General features: G+C 45.7%; 1 protein-coding gene across 8 annotated transcripts in view; it reads right to left on the bottom strand.

Annotated features, from left to right (window-relative positions):
• SHANK2 (SH3 and multiple ankyrin repeat domains 2) overlaps window positions 1–26,299 on the bottom strand; it is a 4,166,579-nt gene that overhangs the window by 2,002,678 nt on the left and 2,137,602 nt on the right. For all 8 annotated transcript variants that reach the window (XM_069623409.1, XM_069623408.1, XM_069623411.1 and 5 more), the window contains one exon: window positions 2,104–2,413. In XM_069623409.1, coding sequence (XP_069479510.1) covers window positions 2,104–2,413 — 310 coding nt within the window. The remainder of the gene's footprint in view (window positions 1–2,103; window positions 2,414–26,299) is intronic.

The following is a 26,299-nucleotide window of genomic DNA, read 5'->3' as shown; positions in this document are numbered from 1 at the left end:
ACAGATTTTTCCTAGCCGTCTTTTATGGGTGTGTAAGTCTGCATATAAAGCTAAATAGGGCAGCTTATGTTTATTTTGGACATCTACCTCTCTCCCCATCGGTCAAGCTCTTGCTTTATGGGCTATTTTGAGCAGACTTAATGGTCCAAATTTAGTTATATACCACTCCCTATCCAAATGGACAGTGCCTTAGAACCCCCCGGACCACAAGCATTTTTCTTTACCAGGGGAGGCTGCAATCACATTTACACTGAAATGGACTTCATGATTAGCAGAAAAACTAACTGGGCTGACAAAGTGAACGTGGGTCTGAAATGGCGCTGCGTGGTCCTTTTTTTAAATGTTTCTTTTTATTGTCCCCTTCTACCATCTAATGGAAGTGAGGGACACCCCTGCAACCGAGACCCCCTTTACTCCAGCTAACAGGAATGGGGGGGGACACCCCTGCAATCTATGCTCCCAATAGTCAGAGTAATGGGGGTCGGGATATTAGTACGGTGCAAAAGGTGCCATATTCAGTATAGGCAACATTTTTAAGTCACAGTATTTGTACAAACTGAAGGAAATGGGCCTCTAAACAGAGGGCTGGTGGTCCAAGTACTACTTGTCCAAGGGGATAGCACAATGCCAGTCTTGACAATTGCATTAAACATAAAGCCATTTGTATTCATTCAAAACAACTCCCATAGTTTCTCAAATTCTTTTTTACATGCCCTTTTGAATCTATAAATCTTGCCAGTCAGGTACTCAACACTCATTAAATCAGGGTTCATTTTCCTACATTCTGCATCGAGCCATAGGGCACCCCCTTATATAACCTGGACCTCCTGTACTGGGGGATGCCAGGTGCCAATAGCTCTGTCCGGGATAGTTTCAACCATAGACTCAAACAAACTGAAACTTTCCTTTGTGGCCTCAGAACGGTTTCACAGTTTTAACAAAACATGTTAATTTCTTGTGAATTGGTATTTTTTTCCCAATGCATCCTTGTCGAGTTAAGCATTGCCAAGCAGCCCCTCTGGCTGTCGGACATCTTCTTCTTGGTGCATAACCCTGGCCATTGGAAAATGAAGTCAAGAGGATACTGATCACTCTCTGTTCAATCAGATAATGGAAAATCTCATAGCATTGCTGAAAAGAAAAACAGTCCATAACACCGTAATCCATGACTGCGAAACAATATTACTGGTCTTGTATGCTTAGCACTGCACAATTTGTCACTAAAGATCCCAGAAAATCCCTCAGCGAAATCCCAAAGTACACCTGAAAACCAATGCTTCATTTGTGACCAATTTTACTGTCCAAACATTTGTGCTAAATTTGTTAAAAATATTTTGCTCAGAAACCTGAAGCCCCTGGTAATGATTTAGTCCTACCAGATTTTTGAACAACTTGACTGGTCCTATCTGTCTAAAAAATGTCTTACTGACCACTCAATGTCCTCAACATTTCCTGTAAACAACCACTTGACGCTATATTAAATTAAAGGTTATGCAAATTCCCTTTACTAGAATTGCCTGTGGCCTAGATAACTTAATTACTGTAAATAACAATGCTCCATCAGCATTCTTAAAGTTTATTACATTTCAAATTTGTGTTGCAATAATTTTTCTGCCAAATGAGTTCTGATATGTTCCGTCAAAGAGTGGATGTTGATCACCATTTCATTTGAAATGCAAATTTTGCTAATTGCCGCAAAGGTTTGGGACCCCTGCATCAACGTCAGCTATATTATAAGCTGGACATTCACATTAAAACACATTCCCCAGAAAATTTCGAACTGCTTACATTTTTTCTAAGCTGAAACTTTTTTTGAAAATTTAATATGTAACCATTGCTGCTGCAGAGTACTCTTCTCAATATTAGAATCAGTGTAATGTCAGCTGGTCAGGCCCAAGAATGCAAGCACTTCGAATCACCTATTAAGTGACCTAGTCACAATTTTCAAAAGCTTACCTACATGAATAAACCATATGCTTATCAATACACGGGAGCTTTCCTGTTAAACATAAATGTGTGCTACTCTGACAGACGTGTGCTAATACTTGACAGACACACAAAAGATAGGTAAGCAATAATAAGTGTTGGACATTCCACCCCTACCTGATGTGCCGATGCTGTTGCCTCTTGGCATCCTCTCCCAGCCGGTTCAGCGATGGAGACCGGCTTCTAGGTAACTGGACATAGCTGCCGATAGTTTTCACTGTGCCATTGGGATTGTTCTGCATCTGTTGAAGCAACTGTGGTGAAAGGCTGCGGTGTGAAGAGGACGACGACGAGGCGGGCCAATCGGGTATGTTGTTTACGTTCAGGTTGTTGTCACTATTGGATCGCAACAGGACACGTGGTGCTGCCAATGTGTTCTGTGGCCCCCTTCTCCGGCTTGAATAGCTGGGAGCCTCTCGAAATGGCACTATTGAGAAAGAAAACAAAATCCAATTAACTGACATTTATTCAGAATATGTTAACCAAGAAAAAGCGTTTTTATCATAAAAGTCTCAAATTCTATGCATCTAATGGTCAATCTACATCCCTTTTCCTGGAAAGCCCACAGCAAATACTTTTGTAGACTCCCAAGAATATTGTAGTCACATTCAACTTTATATGAAAATCAGTGGGGGAAGAAAAATTGTTGGGTACGTGTTCAGGATTTACAAAAGAGAATGAACTAATTCAGGCAAATTGACAAAACCTATATTTTGTATGTGCAGTAAAGAATGTGATGAATCGAGGGAATGTGTCCCTTCTCCCCAAGGAGGAGCTCCCCCTTGTGAGGCTAGGGGGTGAGCCCACTCCAGAATACTCTCCCTAGGGGTAAAGGCAAGTGGGACCTCACTGGGAGAGACTGCCCCTTTGGGACAAGGACTCCCCTTCTGGTGAGGAACTCTGTCAAGCTGGATGTACCGTGGCCTATGTGGTATGCTTTAAAATATCAAAAAACATGAAGTGTAAAGACTGGGACGAAGAAACGCCTAAAGGATATGGTTATCTTATGAGAAGAGATCATGTGCCTTTAAATCAGAATGCCCACGCTACTGGGATGAGCATCTTAAAGAGCGTACATTCAGAGAGAATCAGGTGGAGAGAGGAAAGATTGCGACATGTCAGGTGTCTTGACCCACGTTTGAATCATTATGCTATAACATTTGGTGCTGTGGGCTTAGAAAATCCAAGATGGCTGAAAAGCCCACATTTGCGCCAGAATCCAGGAAAACCGTGCAGTTTTGCGCACACCAAAATGGTCGCCTAACCTGCCACCCACCAGGGCGAGCATGATGGGCCAGAAGCGCCATGAGTGAAACGTGGTGCCAAAGGAAAAACAGCAGTGCCGGTTCGCTCAAAAAGCGCCTTGAAATCACCTTTGTTTCTCTGAAATGCAAGCTCAAGATGCCTATTCCAAACATTGCAAGATATTCAAAAATCTCACTGAACACCAGCAGACATTTGGCAGAATGTAGTCTTGTGTGCATACAAAATCTGGAAAGGTGAAGAGCCTAAAATAATGTTGATAACAAAACTGGCTGAGCTGTGGATGTCAAGCAGCTCAAGTGAAATTGGACTTAAAGCCACTAAAATCGAAATGTTTAAAATAAATGAGTGATTTACTTTGGAGTGTCACATAGGTTGCAACTGTTTAAATGTCATAGTTTTGAACTTAGAATCAGCGTTCTAAGCTGCATGTGTCAAAATTGTAAGTTTGATTTGCATGAAAGAAACTGGAACAAAAGTGACATTTAGCTGAAGCCTGGCTTGAAGAGATTGAATTCTGCCCGGCAACTACCCCCGACAGGAGTTGAAACTTGCCCAGCAACTGCATTCACAGGCCTAGCTGCCTTCTGCTGTTCCCACCAAAAGGGGATTACACCTCTCTGATTGAATTAGGGGTGGGGTACCTGGGGCTGCAGAAAACAGAACAATGAGCTTTCCTTGGCTCAGGCAAATATTAAATTAGGGGGGTTGTAAATGGCTTCCTCTTGGAAGAAACGGGGAGGAGCAGTGCTTCTGGGAGCCACCTGAGCTGGAGGCGGGGACAGACAGAAATCCCCCCCCCCATGTGCTTTGGAACCTAAACCACACCCATCTGGGCCAGAGCATCATTTTAAAAAGATGGTTAATTCATAGTACGAAAGTGTCAAAATTATATAATTAATGTCATGCTTCCTGTGATTTTTCTGTGCACATTTCAAGAGGTGTTAGGACTCCGTACGATGTTCTGAGGCCGAACCCCGCTATTTATTAATATTGCAAACACTGTGCTTACATTGGAGAATTGAAAACTTATTGTAATGTGCTCAGGGAGGGGGTGCACCTCTGTGTAAATTTTGAGGAAAAACCAATGTTGCAAAAGCTACTAAAAAGAGCAAAATGTTGTCATTTCTGAACCCAAGCTCGCAGGAACATGGGGCTTGATCAGAGACCTGTCTTAATTCATACATCATGTGTACATGTATTTTCAACAATTTGTATATCTGGGAAATATGTATTTGGATCAAAAATAGATTTGTGTGCAAATTGACAAGGGGAGGATCCTCTGACCCATAAACTTACCTCATCACGATGACACTCCATTTCCTTCCCCCAATCAAGGGAGAGAGGAGAAGTTGGTCAATGATAAGTTGTGAGGGGCAGGCTTAGTTATGCCCACGCACCCACCCACTTTCTAAAGACATAAAAGGACCCACTGAAATCCAGGCAGGACGCACTCATTTATTCCACTTCACCTGAATTCTTGCGAAGCACTCTCCCGGACCAGACAATATCAAGAAGGACCATCCCGAACTTCGAATCCAGACTCCAGAACGTGTAGCAGAGGGGCCTGAACCACCAGCTGAATCCTTTTTCAGCAGGCCTCAAAATCTTTTGCAACCTGACTCTTCAACAGCCGGGCTGTGCTGTTTGATTCTGGCTAGAACCCTGTGCCAGAACCCAGAAAGCAGTGCTGTAACCAGACCGCTGTGCAGTGCCAATAACTTTTGCCAGAACCAGAGATCCAGACCAGCAGAGCAGAGCTGACCCAGATTGCTGTAAGCAGAACCGGTACCAGAGACCGTCCGTGGCGAGAGAACCGCAGCTAAAACTGTTGACCAGATCCGTGACGGAGGCCCATTCCTTCCAAGACTAGGAGTGAGTATCCTGAAAACTGTGCCAGAACCAATCTCTTAGTCTAAAATAATCTGATTCAAACCATTTTAACCCATCTAGAACTGCATCATAGAATTGTGTGTCCATCCTATTGATTCAAAACCTTCCACAGCGCATCTGTCATTCTGAAACTTTAATTTTACTTCTGAAAATCTACCTCCACTAAATTGTCCGTATCTTTGGAACTGTATGCTAAGAACGAGATTTAACTTTCATTTTAAAGCTAAGAATCTAAGCTTTCCAACTGACTTTCTATTCCTTATAGTTGTTCCGTAATCGCGCTCGACGCACACAGAAAAAGTGCCGTGAATTGCAACTAGCTGAATTTCATCACTTGTAAAAAAATTGCTGTCTTTTGCTTTGCATTGCTGAAATCCGTTTTCAACCTTATAATGCCTCATGAATCACTGATAGTGTTGACCTGAACTAATTCAAAGTAGCTGTCACCTACCCTGAATCGCCTATAGGGAATTAAAATCTTTTTTAGCATATTTTCACTTCTTTGCAAATCACATTTAAGTATTTTGCCTGTGTTTTAAAATCACCCCTGTGTTCTAAGCTTGCCAGGGGGGAACTGAATTATATTGCATTTGATTGTATTCCTGAAAATTGTGTGCTCCCCTTCCATCTTTTTATGTTGCATAGGGGGGGGGGGTGAATTGCCACAAAAGAAAGTGATTATACTCTCTCTTGTTGAAACCATATCAGTTTATTTCTGTGCTGCATTCTTTCCATCATTGTACTTCCTTGAAACCATAAAGCATTCTCAGCTATTTTATCCTTTCTGTACCAACTCCTAACTGATAAAAAAAGTGGGCTAGGATCCATTGATGATCAACATTATCTTCATAAGTGGGTTATCAAATATTAATTTATTTATAAAAGTGTGATATATATATATATATATATATATATATATATATCTTGTTTAATTTTCCAATAAATTTGTAAATTGCAAAACAAACCTACTTCTTGGCTCAGTGAGGTCCGGGGGATTCAAAGAGAGGGGCGTTATATAAGGGTTTATCATCCAGATTATAACTTGTCATAAAAATATATAAATAAGGGCTTCCCTTGGGCATCCCAGACCAGGCTTTGACTTAGCTGGAGTGGTGAATTGAAGTCCCTTAACAGACGCGAACAGGGGAAGCCCCAAGCTGAGTAGGAACTGGTGATGGTAAGAACCAATAAGCCTGCGAGTTTCAAACTCATGTGCAATTGCTACACAGTATGCCAAAGTTGCGGCAGACCGGAAAACCGAGAGACCGGCAGGGCAGATGCCAAAATGAAGGTGGTGGCAAGACCAGAGAGATAAACCCAGGGTTGACAGACGATTGACATAACGTCTCCAATACCACCTGCAACAGAAGTTCAAAGTGTGTCCACATGTGCATTCGAGCACTGGGACACTGTGAGAAGACAGGAGAGAGTGAAGGGACAGGCACCGGAGAGGAATCAATACCGGCGCTCTATAAGCAGAAAGTGAGTCCCTGAGGGAGAAGCCTTCTGAAAATCTTCCGTTTCCAAGAAGAAGGTAATGGGGAGAATGGGACGTGCGAGAAGATTCAAGGGTACCATACCACGTAGCTAACTCGTCACAGAAGAAGTTACGAAATGAAGACACATTTAAAGTCAAGTATACATAAAGGTTGTGAACCAAGAGAAAAGCTTGGTAAAAAGATGGGCAATGAGAGAGAGAACCAGTGGAGGAAAATACTATGAGAAAGGGTGGGTAGGGGAATTTGCTATCCTGAACAAGAACAATATAATACTAAAGAGAAAGAAAGACAGGGCCATGAACCTACACACCTAAACTGGATACAAAACCAAGGGATCCTTGAACATTGAAACAGTATCCAGTCATTTTACCGAAAATTATTCAGAGTGGTAAATTTTAAAAAAGTAAAAAATATCGAAATACAGAAAATGTAAAATATACATACATATGGGACTGGGGTGGGGAAGTTATAATGGTCGGAAATGGGGTTAAAAGGGTAGGAAAACAGGGAGCTTGGGAGGACCCTCCCAAATAAAAAGTTATTTTTTTCAGTATTTTGTACATCAGTAAAATATACCACTCTGAACTTTACTTTGGTAAAATCACATATAACCCATGGGAACCATTATAACCTAAGAGTGAAAAACAATTAAGATTATATTCCCTCAAAAAGGCATGCTGAGAAGAGAGCCCAAAAGGGATTACAGGAGAAGAGAAGAGAAAACTCAATATTCCCCTTTGGGGACTAAAAATAATAATACGATAAGTCACAATAGACTATTTGCAGATTTATTAAATAAAGACTGGGACTAGAAGTACCCTTAAGGGAAGAGAGTCAATTCTAATAACTTATGTTTTTTTTTGTGGTAGGGTCAGTTAGGATCGTTTTGACAGTTGACATTTCTTTGGACACTCACAACTGACAAACAAGCACCTTAGTTAGTAATATAGGTAGGGACCACCAATAGTCATAAGAATACTTTATGCAGATCATGTCATCTGCGAGCCTGTGTCTTTCTAACTCGCTGCAAGAAGCAAATAAATTGTGGTTATTTTGGTGACCAGTAGAAAGGCAGGTCTCAATATTAAGAATTCCAGTTTTGGAAATGGATTTGAAAGGAAAGGCTTAATCCAAGAACCAAGGTGCAAGTAAGTAGAAGGTAGAAGTAAGTAGAAGCTTTGGGTTGCGAGTCATCATTTGGCAAGAAAAATAAATCTTGTCTACTTTATCCAGACTTGCATCACCAACAATCACCAATCATGATTATTCAAGAGTTCCCCTTTGCTGTGATATTACACACTAAAAGACTCCTTGAGCTTCAAGGATTCAAAGGTTAGAGTTGTGTGAGAGTTCACACCAGAATTAAAGTGTATGTAGAATCTGTGGTATGCAAATGCCCAGGGATTAATACTCACTTGTAGACTCTGGGTTACCATGCTCAAATCTAAACAGTGGCTGTTCCTAGCATTTTGCTTAACCAGACCTTGTGCTTGCATTTTTTAATAAGGAGCAACCACAGGGCGTGCAAATGCGTTTGTGTACCTTATGTGATATGTGCCTGATTTACGAAACGTTTTTCAATGGGGTTTACCCACGGAAAAATACTTTTGTAAATCATACACTATATATTTTATAGCTCACATTTCAATGCATGGAGGTGCCCAATTGATTATGTCACTCTCTCCTTAAAGATGTTTGGTATACGTTATAAAAAAAAAACAATACATTAAAAAAGCTACTGACAGAGTTTGTATATATTTTTATATTATTTTGACCCATACATCAACAAACAATGGGGCATTCTGGAATCCCCATTCTTGGTGGCTGCCGATGATGCAGGGTGTGTGTCGGCAAATTACACATCCTGGTTGTTGCCAATAAATAGGGGCAGCTCTTCCGGCGGAAGGCAGTTGCCCGCTAGTACACTAAAAAAAACTCCTCTGTGTGTTTGTGCAACTATGGAGAGGCCCTCCCCTCTCCCACCAGGGTTACAGAAATCACCAAAAACTGGCGACGAAGGTGGCGCACCACACTCCCTGCCTGGGCGTCAGAGTGTTGGTGCTCTGACCTCAAGGGTGCACTTGGTGCAAGCAGCCTGGCGTCGTGGCAAGGTCCTCATTTTCCACCATGTTGCCGTAATCAAGTCGAGGATCTTGTTTGCCGGAAAGGGCATTCAGAGCAGTGGTGAAGCCACAATAAAAAAAAAAATAATAATAATAACACAGCAGAGTGAAAGAGCACGTCTTATGAACACACTTTAGGAGGCAAAGTGATCGGCACAAAGGCAGTGCAGACAGTGGGGTGCAGCAATCCAAATATTGCAGCCCTTCCCACACTTGGGTGCTTGTGTGGTGGATCAGTCCCCAAGGTAAATTTTCAGCTGAAGGGGTGTACTTCCCTACACAGGCATGGGGCACCCTTTTAAGGACGCTCTGCAGGCTCACATAAGGGACGCGTCGGGGCTGGCTGTGATGACCACACTTGCTGTGGTACACAATGTGGTACAATGCCACTCAGGGGGTGGAGGATGAGGTGTCCTCCTCCAATGCAGATGGCAGGCAGAGGGTTTCAACGAGAAGGGCTCAATTCCAGACCTGCCCAGTGCCTGAATTTGATATGGCAGGCATTCTCACATCCTTGGGCCTCAAGTGGTTACTATGGAAGGAGCAGTTGCAGATGTCGTGGACATTGAGGATGATGACAAGAAAAAGTCGATGATGCTTTTCTATGCATGAAGTTAGGTGCACAAGCTGACCAAGACTCTAGTGCAAGCTAACGTGTGTGGCATGAGGAAAGTGCTGAAGAACTATTTCACCCCCTTGGTAAATATAGATGAGAGATTTCAGTTGTGCCAGGCAACACAGATATCCAATGAACCATTAGATTGCTTTTACATGAGATATGGGCATCTGGCAGTCACATGCACTTTTCAAGAGGAGGAGGGTGAGCTGCTTGTACAGATCATCCAAAAAATGCTTCTCCAACCAGTTCAGGAAACAAATCGTGAAGGGACTGGGCATCCCATTGCTGCACATTCTCAAACTAGGGAGAGTGCATGAGCTGGCTACGGCAAGGACCATGCATATGGAAGATGTAATGAAAGGGCTGAAGGTGAAAGACGCAAGCGCTGCACACAGTCCCTCAGCGCACAAGTCATGCAAGGAGCAGAGGAAGAGGAACGACTTTGCAGAGATGTTCCTCACTAGCAGGGCCGGGCAAAATTGTGAAATTCTGCTGCGGAAGCAAAATTTGAAAGACGGAGATCCAGGTCACTGAAATCTACTGTCCCGCCACCCCTGCGTATCAAAAAGAGTGGTGCAAAGTTTCTTGTGTCGGCTCACACCCTGCAACGAGCCGCACAAAGTTTCTCATGCCATTGTGCAAACCTGGTACAAATCAAACAAAAAGCTGAGCGAAGTACCCTGTGTTTCTGCGTGAACCTAGCACAAATTAAAAACAGTGGCACAACGTTTCTAGTGCTGCTGCGCAAACCTAGCATGAATCAAAAACAGCAAAACAGAGTTTCTCGTGCCACTGTGCAAAACTACCATGAATCGGACAACAAAGCTGCACGAAGTTCCTTGTGCCACTGCATGAAACTAGCAATAATCGTGGAAAAGCGTGCAACATTGGTTGTGCCACTGCGCAAAACTACTATGGATTGAAAAAAAAAAAACACCTATGGTTTCTCATGCCATTTCACGCAACTAGTATGGATCGAAAAAGAACTACAAAAAGTTTCTCATGTCGCCAACCTAGGACAGATCGATATAAGTTAAGACCTGCACAAAGTTTCTCGTGTCCCTGCGTTAACTAATCACGAAATCGGGAAACCGTACTGTTTCTCGTGTCGCTACACAAAACTAGCATGGATTGAAAAAAATAGATATGTGCGAAGTTTCTCATTCTGTGACATGAAAACATCACACCACGAGAAACCGCACGAAACCAGGCAAAATTGCAGTGGAAGGACGAAAAAGCAATGCTGATTTCACAGATCAGGCAGAAGCAGAAACCAGTGCAGATTCGGAGCTATTTGCTTCACGTGCGAAAAGGTCATCCCCCCTGCTAATGAGAAGTTACACAGCACCTGTGTGTGTGCCTTGCCACATACCCAGGAATGCCCTGCGATTGGCAGAGAATTTGGACAATGCCATTAGATGAGACACTTAGCCAAAGCCTGCATGCAGAGCGCTGCGGCTTCCCTCACCTGGTCTGAGGCCCGATCCACCACAATGAGTCAGCGGAATGAAGGTGGCCTCGCTCACAGAAGACAACCCCAAGTTTTTGGAGGTTCAGGATGAGGCCTACGATTGAGACTTATTTTTCACCTCAGCGATGTTGTGGGTCTGTAATCAATACGGCGAACGCAACGCAACGATGTACAGTCATTGTGAGTGCAATGCATGTCCCTGTGCTGATCGACACAGGAGACTTCGGAAATGTGATATCAGCACAGTTTAGAAAACTGAAATCATCGCCATCTTTGGCAAAAGCCACACATATAGATCTATAAGTATGCAGGTAAACTACCCAGGCCTCTGGAGGGTGCATTTCACAACCAAGGGCCCGATTCATGGAACGTTTTCCTATGGGATTGCACCATTATAAAAACACTTCCAATAATCAGGCCCTAATTGTTTCACAACTTGCCAGCCACATGTTATGTCACAACTGAGGGGTAGGGGTGTCACGGTATTAGTTTTATGACGGTACAATAACCTTCTTGCCAAATGACGGTATATCATGGTTATCGCGGTATAGCAGGTGGAGTTAACTAATCTTAACCAATATTTTCTAAAAGGTCATACATTGTCAGATTTATCATCACAAACAAAACCAGGCACCCAGGGCCAGATTGGGCTTTTCAATATACTTTCCACTGAAATGCCACCCCTTGCTTCCACCAAACTCAAACACATGTGTGGAGAGGAGGAGGGGCGGGGGGAGCCCTGCTGCAACTGGCAAAGCAAACTGAATGGCTTTTCTTAAGTGGTCATTTAGGCTTTTAGCCCCCCCACTGGCTACTGGTGAACATGTTGCCATTTTGATAACGTGCATGCCACAGATCAATGGAGTCTGATGGTAGTATACGCTTGTGCGCATACACACGAACACGCACTCTCTCTTTACGTTACAGCCTTTAGTTTACTTGCGGCCCAATTGGTGTTCAGTAATCACGGACATGTTACACCTTGGTATGGCAGCAGGGAATACCCACAGAGATGAGTAAATTTCGCAGTGTGACTTATTATATGTAAATTCAATGATGGAACCAGGGAAATCCCCCATTGTCATAGGTTTAGAAAACTTTATCCATTATAAATATATAAACCTCAAAGCCACCAACCCAAAATAAACCCTTTTCCTTCTTGGCACTGTATTTATTCTTTCTATTGCTAACCTATTGATTTTGTGTCAGGCACGTGTGGTTTCTGGAATGGCATTTAAAAACTGCTCCAACTGGAACTACTTGGCAGACGGCACATCCAACAGTGCAAGACCATGACTGCACAGCACTTGCTTACTGCAGCCTTTCCAAATCAGATTGAAAAACACACTTAACGGTATGAACGGTATACCGGTATAAACAATGTGACGGTTATTATTGTTCAATTAAGTGGTTCACGGTATCTTTAACGGTATACCGTAATACCGTTACATCCCTACTGAGGGGTAGGATACTTTTCTCAATTGCCAGACAGCTGAATCCCTGGGACTGGTGCACTTTGCCTACAACATGCATTAAACATACATGGAGATCAGGACATCTTTCAAGAATTGGGTGCGTTGCAGATCAAGTGGTACAGCTGCACATTGACCAGACAGTTCAGCTGCTGATGCTGCAGTATCGAAGAATTCCATTATATTTGAGAAGAAGGCTGTGCAGGGAACGGAGGCGCATGGAAGAGGGTGACATCATTGAAAGGGTGATTGGGCCCATGCCCTGGGTGTCACGCATTGTCATAGCGCCAAAACCCAAACATCCAGGAGAAGTGCACATTAGTTTGGACATCCGCCTCCTAAATCGGCCCATCAAGAGAGATCAGCACCCGTCGCTGGACGAAATTCTAGCTGACTTGCAGGGTTGTGCTGCTTTTTTCCAACCTCTTACCCCGACCGGAGTATCACCAGATTCCTCTCTATGTGGACTCGAGGGAGATCACGAAGTTCTCAACCCATACTGGGTTATTTAGATGCAAATGTTGAGATTTGGGTTGTCGTCAACGGCAGAGGTCTTCCAGCACATGGTGCGGGGACTACTTGCCGGCCTCAAAGGAGTGATTACCGTCAGGTACAATATGCTGATCTACTCCAGAACAGAACTGCAACAACCTGGCTCTAGTGGAAGCAGTTTTTTGACATCTGCATGAGAAAGGGAAGGTGCTACAAGAAAACAAGTGCCAGTTCGTGCAGTTCTTTGTATTTGTATTTCATGGGGCAGGTACCTCCACGGATCCCGAGAAAGTGGCAGCGATTAAAGACTTCCTCTCCCAGTAATCCCTCAGAGTTACGTAGCTTTTTGGGGATGATTAAACTTGTGTGGCAGCATCATAGCCAACCTGGCCACGATTACGGAGCTGCTGAGAGCCCTCATTAAAAGGGATGCCGACTAGGTGTGTGACAGAGCTGCACAGAAGGCGTTTGCAAGTGCTAAGGTGACCATTGCAGTGGAAGCAACAATGACCTTTTTCGACTCCAAGAAGGAGTCTGAATGGATGCCAGTCCGGTGAGAAAGGGGGCCATGCTGATATGGTGTGGTAAGGATGGGGTGAAGACGCCCATTGCCTTTGGTAATAAAGCACTGATGGCAACTGCACTGGCAGCGATGTGGTGGTGTATACACTTTATATGTTTGGGCACCACAACAACTGATCACAAGCCGCTGCTGCTCATCGAGCAGGGATCGGCGTTAAGACCTCCCCTGCTGTTAGAGCGGTGGATGCTCCAACTGCAGGACTCTGGGGTGATCCTACAATTCAGGGTGGATGCTGAAACCCCATTTGACTAGAAGCAGATCCGGAGGGGCATGGTTTGGAGCAAGCTGCTGAAGCGATGGTGAACATGGTCACCCAGCTGGCAGTACCCAAGTCCATGTCCCTGAGGGAGATGCAGAGGCCACAGTGGTTTGCAAAGGGACATTGAACTACTGTGAAGAGGACAATTGAAGTCTTTCCCGGAGGATCAGGCATGACACACGCTGGATACCAGAGCATTTCTTCAGTGGCTCTGGAGAGTGCGGGAGGAGCGGTCAGTGGGGCGTCCTGTTGAGGGCATTCTGCATTACGATTCCGCCAGAGCCAATTGAGAATGCAATTGTCATAGCCCACACGTGACACAAGGAGGCCATGAAGACACAGGCCTGATTGCAGAAATGATTATGGCTTCCCGAGCTGGAGAGAAGGGTGAAAATGATATTGTCCCACTGCAGGTGGTGCTGGTCATCAGGTCACCTACAGAAGCAGCCCCGATTGAAACATTAAAGAGAGCAAGTGGACCATGGCCGGCCGTCTGTGTGGATTTCGGGATGATCCTGCCGAATTGCTACCTTGTGATTGTGCTGGATGAGTTTTCAAGGTAGCCAATAGGTATATGGTTTGTACAGTCTAGGCAGCTGAGAACGCGATAGCAGTGTTGGCAAATATTTTTGCAGCACATGGCCTGCTGAGATCTGACAATGGATCCCTGTTTTGAGGAGTTAGCGGGGTCAGGATCAAGTGTGTTCACTTCACTCCATGCTGGCCAAGGGCCAATGGGAATGTGCAGCGCTTCATGCACCCTTTAGATAAGGTGTTGCACTGGAGCTGGACACAGCGCAAGTTACATTTCTAAGCATCTAACACACTATCTCACAAACCGCGATGTGGGCTTTGCCCCTGCAGAGGCAATGATGTGCAGGAAGATTCTGTCTCTGTTGCTGCAACATGAGTCATGACAGTGATCGGGCATTCATGTGGGCAAGATAAGGGAGGCGTAGGTAGTAACTCGGTACTGTGGTTGTTTTCGGAGGATCTATACGAGGGATGAAGTGGAAGACCAGCCTCGGTGGGACGCTGGAGGAGACAATGGGAGCAAATAGGAACTGCCAGTGGATATCCGAGATGGATTCCTGTGGACAGCCCTGGAGAGCAAGAGCCCGAGATAGTGGCAAGTGGGTCCGGGGGTTGCCCAGATACCCTCACAGAGAAGGATAACAGCCAAGCTGCAGGACTCTCTGCTCAACTCTCCTGACGAGTCAAGAAGAGATCCTGGTATTGTATGAAGAGTGGGGTTCTACAGACAAGGAGGTTGGCCCGATTATTTTGTTTGGTTAATAAATGTTGAAAATAGTGTTGTTGGTTTAATAACGGTTATAAAAAGGGATAGGTGACGCAAGTCCGGACACCGGTGAATGCTTGTGTACGACATGTCACGGTTTTTGGCAATAAATAGAGGCAGCAAATCCAGTGGAAGTTAGCTCCCCGCCAGCACACTATAAACTCCTGTGTGTGTTTGTGCAGGGACCGAGAGGCCTCCACTCTCCCAGTGGAGCTAGGGAAATCCCCGACACAAGGGTAGTTAAAGAGACTTGCAAATTTCCTCTTATTACTGAGCTCCATGTTAGACCCAAGGCCTATTTACTCGCTGCAGCTTCCTCAGATCCCCTGAAAGCACCTGTATTTTTTGCTAATTGTCCCCAGACAATTTGACGGCCAGGTGTTCCACCCCATGTCTCCACCCCACACCGAAAAGCAATCCTGACACCTCCTCTAATCTGGAAATCAACCTTGCAGCTTCTCTGTGAAAGAGCATTTCTTTAGCTCGCGGCGAAGGTTAAACATCATTAATTTCACAAGGCTACTGTCGTCTTCCGCGCGATAAGGCCAGCCCAGGGTTCAGCCGAACGGCACCCCATCGAACTAATTGCTTTCTTTCCGATAAATCAAGCGGGTTTCCATTTCTCGGAAGGTGCGGGGCTACGGAAGGCTCCATATTGCAATTACAAACAGTTTGCTAGGCTTCTAAAGAATCTGATGTGCGGGGGTTAAACATTCTCACAGCAAACAGGATAATATTGGCTCACACGTACACAGAGACTTATCAAGAAGCGGAGCACAGGCCACGGGCTTTGGAGTCCAGTGCATTTGAAATGACTGGACGGCTAGCCATGCTTCAATTCCGACCTTTACAAAAGGCCCCACTTCAGAAACCCTAGATTTGGCAATGCATACGCACTGCACAATTCTTTATAATTTGGGCCCTTTCAAATGTAGTTAAACCAGCCTTTTCTAAGCAAGCATTTGAGGGCAAACACCCAAGTTTGCCGTGGAGACTTCCGCCCTGATCAAAAAAATGTGCAATGTGAGCAGCCGCTACTCTTTTTCCCCACTTAGCAAGCCCTGCCCACCTGGTGCCTTCCTGCTTGCCGCTCTTTTTCACCACTTAGCAAGCCCCGCCCACCTGGTGCCTTCCTGCTTGCCGCTCATTTTCCCTACTTAAAGAGCCCTCCAGCCTCTTTTCCTTTGCAGATGGGGAGCAGGTGCAAGTGGATTTAGGTCACCTGGCCTAAGCCCCACCCACCTGGTGCCTTCCTGCTTGCTGCTCTTTTTCACCACTTAGCAAGCCCCGTCCACCTGGTGCCTTCCTGCTTGCCGCTCTTTTTCCCTACTTAAAGAGCCCTCCAGCCTCTTTTCCTTTGCAGATGGGGAGCAGGTGCAAGTGGATTTAGGTCACCTGGCCTAAGCCCCGCCCACCTGGTGCCTTCCTGCTTGCTGCTCTTTTTCACCACTTAGCAAGCCCCGTCCACCTGGTGCCTTCCTGCTTGCCGCTCTTATTCCCTACTTAAAGAACCCTCAAGCCTCTTTTCCTTTGCAGATGGGGAGCAGGTGCAAGTGGATTTAGGTCACCTGGCCTAAGCCCCGCCCACCTGGTGCCTTCCCGCTTTCCGCTCTTTTTCACCACGTAGCAAGCCCCACCCATCTGGTGCCTTCCTGCTTGCCGCTCTTTTTCCCTACTTAAGGAGCCCTCCAGCCTCTTTTCCTTTGCAGATGGGGAGCAGGTGCAAGAAGATCTAGGTCACCTGGCCTAAGCAACACCAACCTTCTTAGCCCTGCCTGTTCCTTCCTGCTCTTATCTATTAGATCAAGGGCGTCTCTCGCCCGGGTGTCCTAAGGGCAGACGAAGAAAAGGGCAATTCCTGTTCGGACCAGGAGGACCCAGGGCCCAACCACCTACTCGGTAGGCATGCACCAACATGTGTTACTCCCTCTGTCCCCACAGGCCATCCCCACCCCCTTTGGTTCCCCTGTGATGTTCCCTTGTGCCCCCATCATTCTCGCACACAGGTGTTGCCTGTTTTGCTTGATTCTTCTACCCTGCTCCCCCTAACAGCCCCCCCTCAAGCCTACTTCTGCAGGAGTCTGTCTTGATAAATTCTGGTTTCACCATCACCGTCTTGTGGCCAATGCTGGACTTGACCTTTTATGGACTTCATTCATTTACGGTGCATAACCCTTTCTCAACTCTCATGCTGGACTTCCTTTGCATTTTATACTCATGGTGGCCCTGAATCATGCTGTTCCTATCTTCATCATGTATCCTGGCTTAGGTGTTACTACTGACTTCTGCAATTGTATTCACTGTCCCCTCTTTCTTCTCCACTCTTTTGACTGCTAACTCTCTGTTCTCTCCTCCTTTCCCCTTCTCCCTTTTCCTATCTCCTCCCTTGACTTTCTTCTATGCACTTACTCTATCAGAATTGTCCCTGGACCTAGTATGATAGCAACCTCGTCTGTCTCCTCCCCCCTCCCCTTACTGGTTTTTTCCTCCCCACCACCCCTCCAGCACTATCTGAAAAGTCGTCAGGCCTAGCATGATAGTCGCTTGTTTTGTTCCTCCCCTACCTTTCTGCACCCCTCACCCTCTCTGGCTCTACTAGAAATGTCATCAGGCCTAGTACGGTAGTCGCCTGTCTGTTTCCATTTCCTTCCCACTCTCCACCTCCCTTCCTTATCTATGTCTTAGCTCTTGCACTATCTGAAATGTCATAAGGCCAAATACGAGAGTTAATTTCACATCCTTACTGTTCATGGCCTGTAAGAATGTCATTGCATTTTCCTTTGTTCCCTGCCTTGCCTTGAAGTGCTTTGAAACACATTGTGTATAGGCGCTATATAAATAAACTATCATATCTTATCAGGCAAGGTCAGGTTTACCCTTTTGCCCACTTTCGATTGCATGCGAGTAGCAGGAGTTGTGAATAAGGTGAATTGTTATAAAAATAAAATAGCATCTCTGCGCAGTGCTCCTAGCACAATCCTCATTTGTGAATCTGATCCACTGGTCTTTTTCTTTTTAAGTTTCAAGTTTTAATGATTTTTAAACAGAAAGGGAAATCCAAGAAATAGAGCAAAATCACAAACCTCATAATTTTCCTTCACACCTCCCCCCCTTCCCTTCCCACCCTGCGGCAACCCTCATAACACCACCAAATGGGGATCAAACATGCCGTACCTAAAACATAAAAGCACAGCACTGTTTCTATAGATACAGTCCATCACCTAAGGCAAAATACCCCACAAATCCAGGGAGGGGCACCGGGTGGGTTGGGGGGGCAGCTGGCCTCCATTACCCCGAGCCAGCTCCTACCACAGCAAGCCTACATATCCAGAAAACATCTCTCACACCCCCCACCCCCAATGTATTTAGAAGGAACCCCAACCAGCTCATTTCCACTTTTAATGGTACACGTTATCTTTGCCTCATGTAATATGCTCATTACTGGCTATATTTATGCTGCATTAACTTCCAAGCCACTCCCTCATAACAAAAGTACCAAGAGGACATCAAAATGGCAGGCTGCGCTATACAAGACCGAAGAACACAATACAGCACACAAATGCTCTCCAAGCATATCTGTTCTGGACATAGCAGTACATGAAAAGACAGAATTTGGGATAACTCTTTTCAGTTTTATGACATACTAGCAAAATTACCGTTCCCCTAATTGGTTCTGTAGACAGACATGATACCACTCATTTATTGTTGAAAATGAATGATCCTGTAGGTGCTGTTCTATTTTACTCTAGCGTGGTGGAGTTTGTTGTAATGAAAATATCTCAGAAATCGTGCATCCTAGGGCCTTGAAACGTGGTTTTGGGACCTCAAATTGTGTTCCTTGTGTCGGGACCAGTTGAGACACATTTTTCCATTCCCTTCCTTTCACGGTGAACATGGCTTACAGCTTCATCGGTAGGCACCATCTCGCAAAAATTCTCTGGAAAAGTATTTCCACCTGATGCAGCAAACATTTTTGTTTCCCTTCCCGGGGAACATGATTTACAGCTTTGTCAGCAGGCACCATCTCGCAAAACTCCTCTGGAAAAGTAAATTCACCGGATGCAGCAAAAACGTGGAAACTTCTGGAATGCTACCTGCCTTCACCTTCACCCTTCAGGTTCAGGTCACCTATGGTGCATTTTATGTTTCCCTTCCCGGTGAACGTGGTTTATGGCTTCGTCAGCAGACCACAAATAAATTGTAACTTTTGCTGAAATCCGGGTAAAGGGCTGCGGTGTCCAAAGGTCATGTAGCAAGTAATGTCCGCAGGGTCCGAACAATTGACTATGCAAAATGTGGTGCAGATTGGTGAAACAGTGCGAAACTGTATAAGGAACAATGCTTCGCGCCACAAACCCACACACAACCTAGGACTTTTATATATAGATTTGCAAATATCTTAAAGGCATTTTGAAAAATACTTCTTCTGTTAAACGGATGTAAATGTTAGAAATATATATGTGCTAAGTTTAATTAATTTGAAAAACTATATTGCCAAGTGAATGATACAAGTAATTAATCTGAAAATCAAAAGCATTATTCCTTATTAAGAAAAAAGAAAAAAAGGCTAGAGCTTTCTTTCCAAGGAGCAAAAACAGGCTCCAGTACCTACAGCCTGTATAAGACACGCTCTTAGGTAGAGCCAGTCCACAGGAATGGAACTACTGCGCTCAGGCCTGATATAACAGCAGGACCACTTTATCTTTCAGTAATACGTGGAATGCAGCATGGAGTCTAACTACCAGTTACATGGGTGTCTCACTCCTCTTGACCATCCCCACCTCTCGACAAGCAGCAGTGGATCACAAGGGGCAGGTCAAGCCCATGCATTCCTCAATCCATAGCTGGAGGATGGAAAATAGATGCAGGCTAGAGCGATGGCCCCAAGAGTTTCTTCATAGGTGGCTCATTTCAAACAAAAGAAAAGCCAAACAGAAGGGTATGCCACTAGAGAACAATGCCCATGGATTGCTGCTATGGAATGGCACTTAACCGAGTCACATTGGAGTGTGAGAACACGAATGTGGGGGGTGGCTAAGCTGCCGAGAGATTAATCAAGACCATACCTGCCGACTATACTTAAACACCATGTGCTAGAGGCCATTCAGAAGACAAAGAAATCACAGCGGCTGCTTTCAGGTGGACTGAAGTCTGCCCAAAGTTAGACACGGATGGCACAGGTGCTTCAACAGCATTTTAAGTTTTAGGTTTTTTATTACTTTGATAATGGTGGGGATGTAAGCTTGTATTCATTTGTGATGGTTGTCAATGCTTTGTGCACCTAAGGGTGACATAATGAGCTCTATAAATCAACATTTGGTGAATGTTGTGTTTGTGTCTGTGTGTGTGTGGCAGAGGCAGGGCTTTGTGGCAGGATAAAACTGGGAATCGTCTCTGGAAGATAGCTCAGGGGAAACATGCTCGCCTTGGAAGCAAGACGACATGGAGCAAGACGACATGGAGCAACACAGGTTCGATCCCGGGTCCGCACTAGAAAATTCTGGATTTAACGCGCATTATAAATAACAAATCATATCAATCAAAAGTCCACCTGAGAAGGGCAAGTGCAGGTGGAGTGGTTGGGATCAGAGGAGACCAAATGCATGGGTAGACTGGTAGGGGATGTCCAGGTGCCCCATAAGAATCAGAGGGCACCAGACAGCCAGTCAAGAATCAGAGGGGGAACATTACCAGGGGAGAGGGGAGAGATTAAGAGAAGAGGAGTGTCTTGAGAAGCTTCCAGAACTTGAGGAGATCTGGCTCATGTCTGAGAGGGGCAGGGAAGCCATTCCAGATGGAAACACCTGTGAAGGAGGGGGATCTACCCCCACTCTCTGTTTGGAGAAGCACCTGAGCTGCAGAGAGTTGGAGCTAGAAGACAGAGGGGTTCTAGCAAGGAGGTATTTAGGAAGAAAAAGTTGGATATCACGGGGTGCCAGGCCCCAGAAAGCCTTGAGGATGATGCAAAGGGTTTTGAACTTGATCCTCACAGCAACCGAGAACCCGTGGAGACATTTTACGGCTGGAAAGATGAAGTCCCTGGGCTTAAGGCCAAGGATAAGTCTTGCAGTCCTATTCTGGAATAGCTGAAGGGGTAAAGGGAGGAGTTATGCAGGTTGAGGAAGAGGCTGTTGCAGTAATCCAGCATGGAGAGGACCAGAGCTCTGGAGACGTTGTGGAAGGTAAGGAAAGGGAGAATGCCTCCAAAGAAGTGCAGCTGAAAGTGGGCTTTCTTGGCAAGGTCTGTGATGGGAGGAGAGAAGGAGGGAGTTGTTTTGCCCCACAGGAGAGGGAGGGGACCAATGGAGGGCGGTCAGAGTGGAGGAGGGAAGGAGGGAGCAGGGGTCACGATGCAGGTTTCAAAATTGAGATTCAATCAGAAGGAGCTAAAACCAGCTCCTGGGTGTAGGCATCACCGAGTTGGTAAGAGCTACTGCAGGGATACCAGGAGCTACCAGAGATGCGCCTCTAAATTGCTGTTCATTTTGTGTTTAAATGTGTATTAGATGTGTTCCAATTCTTCTTTATTAACATTCTCAAATACTCAAGGTTAATTTCACATTAACACTTTTGGAAGGCGCCAGTTGGCCCTAGGAGCCAAAAGTAGCTCTTAGTAGCGGTTGGTTTCAAGCTAACCAGGCTCTACTATGCTAGAGGCAGAAGCTAAATAGCTCCCAGCTACCCTCAATTTTGAACCCTGCGATGAGAGGGATCTCAGTCTTATGGGCATTGAGGCAGAGATCGTTAGCAGCGCACCATGCCTGAATAGTAGACAGTAATGAGAGAGGAAGAGGAGGAGGCAGAAGAGGGAAGCTTGAAGGAGAGTTGTGCATCATCTGCATAACACTGGAAGTTAGGAGAGAAGGCAGAGATTCAATGGGGTAGGTGGAAAGGTAGATGTTGAAAAGCAAAGGGGAGGTCAGAGTCCAGCGGGACACCACAGGTGGAAAATGAGATGGAAGAGAGAAAAGGGCCCAGTTGAACCTGGGATGGTCATTCAGAGAGGAAAGAGAGCAGCCAATCCAGAGCCAGGTCTTTGATGCCAAGAGTTTCGCAGAGATGATTTATAAGGGTGGCATGATTGACCATATCAAAGGCAAAGGAAAGGTAAAGAAGGATTAGAATGGAAGAGAATTCAAAACAAAATTAGAGAACAAGCCTTCACAGTTGGTCAGGTGTGCAGATGCTGTGCTTCTGGCAGCTCTGAAGCCAGACCGGTAGTCGTGGAGACAACCAACAGATTCAGTGTTGTGGATAAGGTGGGAGATGGGCAGTTTCTCCAAGAGTGTGCCCAGGAATGGGGAAATGGCGATAGGGCGGTAGTTAGCTGGACGTGAAGGATCAGCAGAAGGCTTTTTGAGGAGAGGGTGCAAAAGAGAGTGCTGGAGGAGTGAGGGGAGATATCCAGTGGCAAAGGATTGACTGCTGAAAAGGCTGGAGCAAGGGAGACAATGTTGTCCTTGAGAGTTCTGGAGGAGCAGGGGAGCACCTGTTTGGATGAGACTTTCATAGAGTGAACTGTCTTGGTGACCTCCTCCAGTGCTATGGGAGAGAAGGAGGAGAGTAGGAGGGAAGGTGGCAGAGGGCTGAGGAAGGCCTGAGAGCGGGTGAGGGAGAACGTTGTGCATAGAGGACAGTGAAGACAGGATGTCCTGAGTGTTGGTAATGAAGTGAGAGGCCAAAGAAGTGGAGAGAGCCAGGGAAGGCAGAGGAGAAACGGAGACTGCAGTAGGATTGGCGAGTTCCTTGCAGATTTCAGTTCAGCAGTGTTGTTGGTGGTGGTCCCAGATATGCAGGCCTGAATATAGGCCCTCTTCTACGAGCAAATAGAAAGTCTGTATTGTCTTTGGAGCAGGCAGCTGGCCAGTTTGTCAGAGGAAGTGCTTGAAGCCTGTCACATCCGCTCAGCTGCTCTGCACCCACTTTATTTATTGGGTATTTATAATGTGCTTATACAGCCAAATGGTGTTTGAAGTCTCGTCAAGACAAGGGAGGGGGAGGGCGATGTTCAGGGAAGAAAAAACAAAAAGATGATATGTTCCTAATAGGTCTTGAGACATTTGACTCATGTAAGTGCCATAACAAGAATGCAGGGGAAGGGGAGGAAGAGAGATGAAGGTTGGAGGGAACATAGAAGAAGATAAATATTAACATTACTACTGGGTCATGAGACAATTCGGAGGGTGCAAGTGCAGTACCAGAAAGAGGGGAGCAGGGGGAAGTGAAGTTTGGGATGAATAGGGAAGAAGACAAACATGAATAGGGACCACTTGCATTTCAGAGAGGCTAAGTCAGAGTCCTATCAGGAGTTGCGTTTGGAGGCAGGTTTTATGCAGATCCTCATGACAGGGGCAAGGATGTCCATAGTGTTGGAGATGGAGAGTTGAAGGTTAGTAAGGGCTGTGTCATAGTGAGAGTCAATGGCAGGAGTCAGAGGGGGGAGAGGGGGTGAAGATGGTGGCAAAAGCAGCAACTGACGCTCGCTTCATAGGTCAAATGACAGAGAAGGAGACTGGCAGGGCGGTGGGGACTTAGCCGGGGAACACAGGAGGGCCAGGTCAGAGGACAGGAGAGCATGATCGGACCATGAGAGAGGAGTCATTATAGGTTTTGAGATGTGGATGTCTGCAGAGACGAGAGCATCCAAGGTGTGTCCCGTTGAGTGCATCGGACCGGAGGGAAAGAATGGAGAGGGATAGAGAGTCACAGAGGTTGTGGAAGGGTCCAGAGGCCGCATCAGGGAAGTCGGAGGATGAGAAGCTTGGAGGTGGAGGCCAGGAGAGAAGAGGTGAGGTCAGCCCATTCAGAAAGGAAGAGGGAGACCTGGCCAAGGGGCCTGTAGATGGTGGTCACAGTCTGAGAGGACAGGAGAGATACCAAGCCTGCAGACAAGGAATTCAAAAGAGGAGTAGGCCTGAGTGGGTAAGACAGTAGCACAGACCCAGTCAGGGAAGATCAGGTGCATTTTGCCCCCAGAACAGTTAGGCCTGGGCACAGAGATTATCTTGTAACCCTCAAGGAGGAGAGTGTCAAAACTTGTAAGAGAGCTGGCAGTAAACCACGTCTCGGTGAGAGAGAGTACGTCTAGGTCGAGGTCTTCAAGGAGGTGGTAAGTGTCACAGGAGTGTTAACGGCAGAACAAGAGTTGAAGGTAGCAAAGTGGAGCAGGTTGCCACTTTTGAAGGACTTCCCAGGAGGGGTACAGGAGTGTGGTATGCCCGTCAGATGTGAGGCAGAAGGAGTGGCAAAAGAAGGGAAGAAGTTGATAAGAGATGAGAGACAACTATCAAGGAGGTTGTGCCGAGAGCCCTGGGCCACGACAGTGCTATTTAGGTATACATTAACGATGGCTCTAGAGGACAGGAAGGATGGCAAGATTACTTCCCTTCCGTGCCACAGAAGCCAACTGATTCACTCGCGACAGCTCTCCACAGATGTATACTCTCTGGGCATAAGAAAGCACTGTCTCCGGCAACAACCGTAGATGGACGAAGACAAGATCGAACAATGCTATTGCAGATATTGGAGCCCTTTCATGAGGACATCATTCTTCTGGGAGCATACTTGTGACCTTTCCCTGCTCCACTCAACCTCACAGCGAGCCGCTGACTATCCCCCCACTGGATGGGCTGCTGTACGCTGGAGTTCCTCACTCACCCTTAGCATACTGGGGGTCTAAGAAGACGCCCTGATGAAGGCAAGCAGATTTTGAAGCATTCTCACCAAAATGTGCCAGACCAGGGATCTCTCTAAACCAATTGAGCCAACCCTGCATAAGATCATCTTGATATTATTAACACATTGGCAGACACCAAACAAAGAAAATGGACTTTAGGAAATTAATGTCTGCATTTTAGGCAGACTCCTAACCTAGGAGAATACACTTGCTGAACATTGAAATCTCCAATCCACGAGATAACCATTGTGCACAAACCACAGACCATGGGGTGTGCTTAACCAGTTACCTTATTAACTTATGAATTCTATTTTTGTCCTATATTGAGGGGGGGCTTGATGACTGTACTCAAAGAATTATACTAAGGGGTGCTTTCATATAGCTAACATTTATTTATTAAATTCCATATGCTTTCCATTTGTTCACTTATATTAACTGCTGTCGAGTTATAAGTGTTTTGTTATGTGTTGTAAGTTTTAGATACAGTATTTGTCGGTGACCAAAGTAAACAACTGCCTTTTTTCACTTGCTTTGAACTATCCAATAGGTCACATTATCTGTCTTTTCAGTTAATTATGCCGGGAACACTTCACGGGATATCTGGTAGAGATACCCATACATAGGAATTCTAATTGAATAACCAGCAATTATGACTAAATTCCCACAGTGCACAGTGGAATCTATATTTGTATGCATATGTATCTCACCGCAGCCACCAGTGGGAATAGGCGTTTACCCTATCTATGCAAATACTTCCCAGCGGGTGCCACCATTAATGGGAGAGGAAGTGAAAGGGGAGAGCACCGAGACCATATGGGAAATCCAAAGGTACGGAGCGGGAAGACAAAGAGGATGTCAGTGAAAGTCTTCCTGGAAGAAGCATTGACATAGGTGTCAGCAAAAGGCAGGCCTGGACTGGAGATCCTTGAACTTCTTCCTTCCAGACTTTAACAGAGGGATAGCATAGGTGATAGAGTAGCAGTTAGAGAAGATAGGTGAGATTGAGAGCACCATTGAGGGAGAGCGCAGGGAGGGGGGGGGGGGAGAGAGAGGGAGATACTGCAGTGCACGACACCAAACTACACCACACAGCAATGCAACAATCTAGAATCAAGTGTCCAGGAAGGGAAAGAAGCCTAGGTTACATTATATAACAGAGAAGCAAGACTCCTAGAAGTGAGGTATCTGGACAGAGGGAAAGAAAGGGATAGAGGGTAAAGCCTAATTTTTAAACACAACAGCAAATGCAAAAACACACAGATTCGACTTTCCTAGAAAGAGGGAAAAAGTCCCAATGGCTAATTACGACAATTCACCTAATGCCTAATATGGATAACATACAACTGCCACGTGAAGCAGACTGCAAAGTCCGGCAAACACACTGAGGAGCTGCTACTACTATGGGAGCTGCCCTTTGCCTCTGGGGGCTGCCTGTAACACTCACCTGATTCCCACGGAGGCGCAGGTCTGGCTTCGAGTGCTGATGCTTCTTCAATGGTGAAGCGCAGGACTCTGAAGATGGACAGGAAGGGCCCTCTACTCTTGCTTCTCCGGCTCGCAGGAATATTCCCCTGTGCGTGAAAAGGGAGTATTACCTACTGACTGAGTTATGATCAAGCCTCCCACTCTCTTCCAACCCTCCACGATACCCTGCCACGATTCC

The sequence above is a fragment of the Ambystoma mexicanum genome, chromosome 11, assembly GCF_040938575.1.
Source record: "Ambystoma mexicanum isolate Mex_15411 chromosome 11, UKY_AmexF1_1, whole genome shotgun sequence".
Classification (NCBI taxonomy): Eukaryota; Metazoa; Chordata; class Amphibia; order Caudata; family Ambystomatidae; genus Ambystoma; species Ambystoma mexicanum.
The sequence above is the reverse complement of the archived record's forward strand: the minus strand, read 5'-3'. Positions and strand labels throughout refer to the sequence as shown.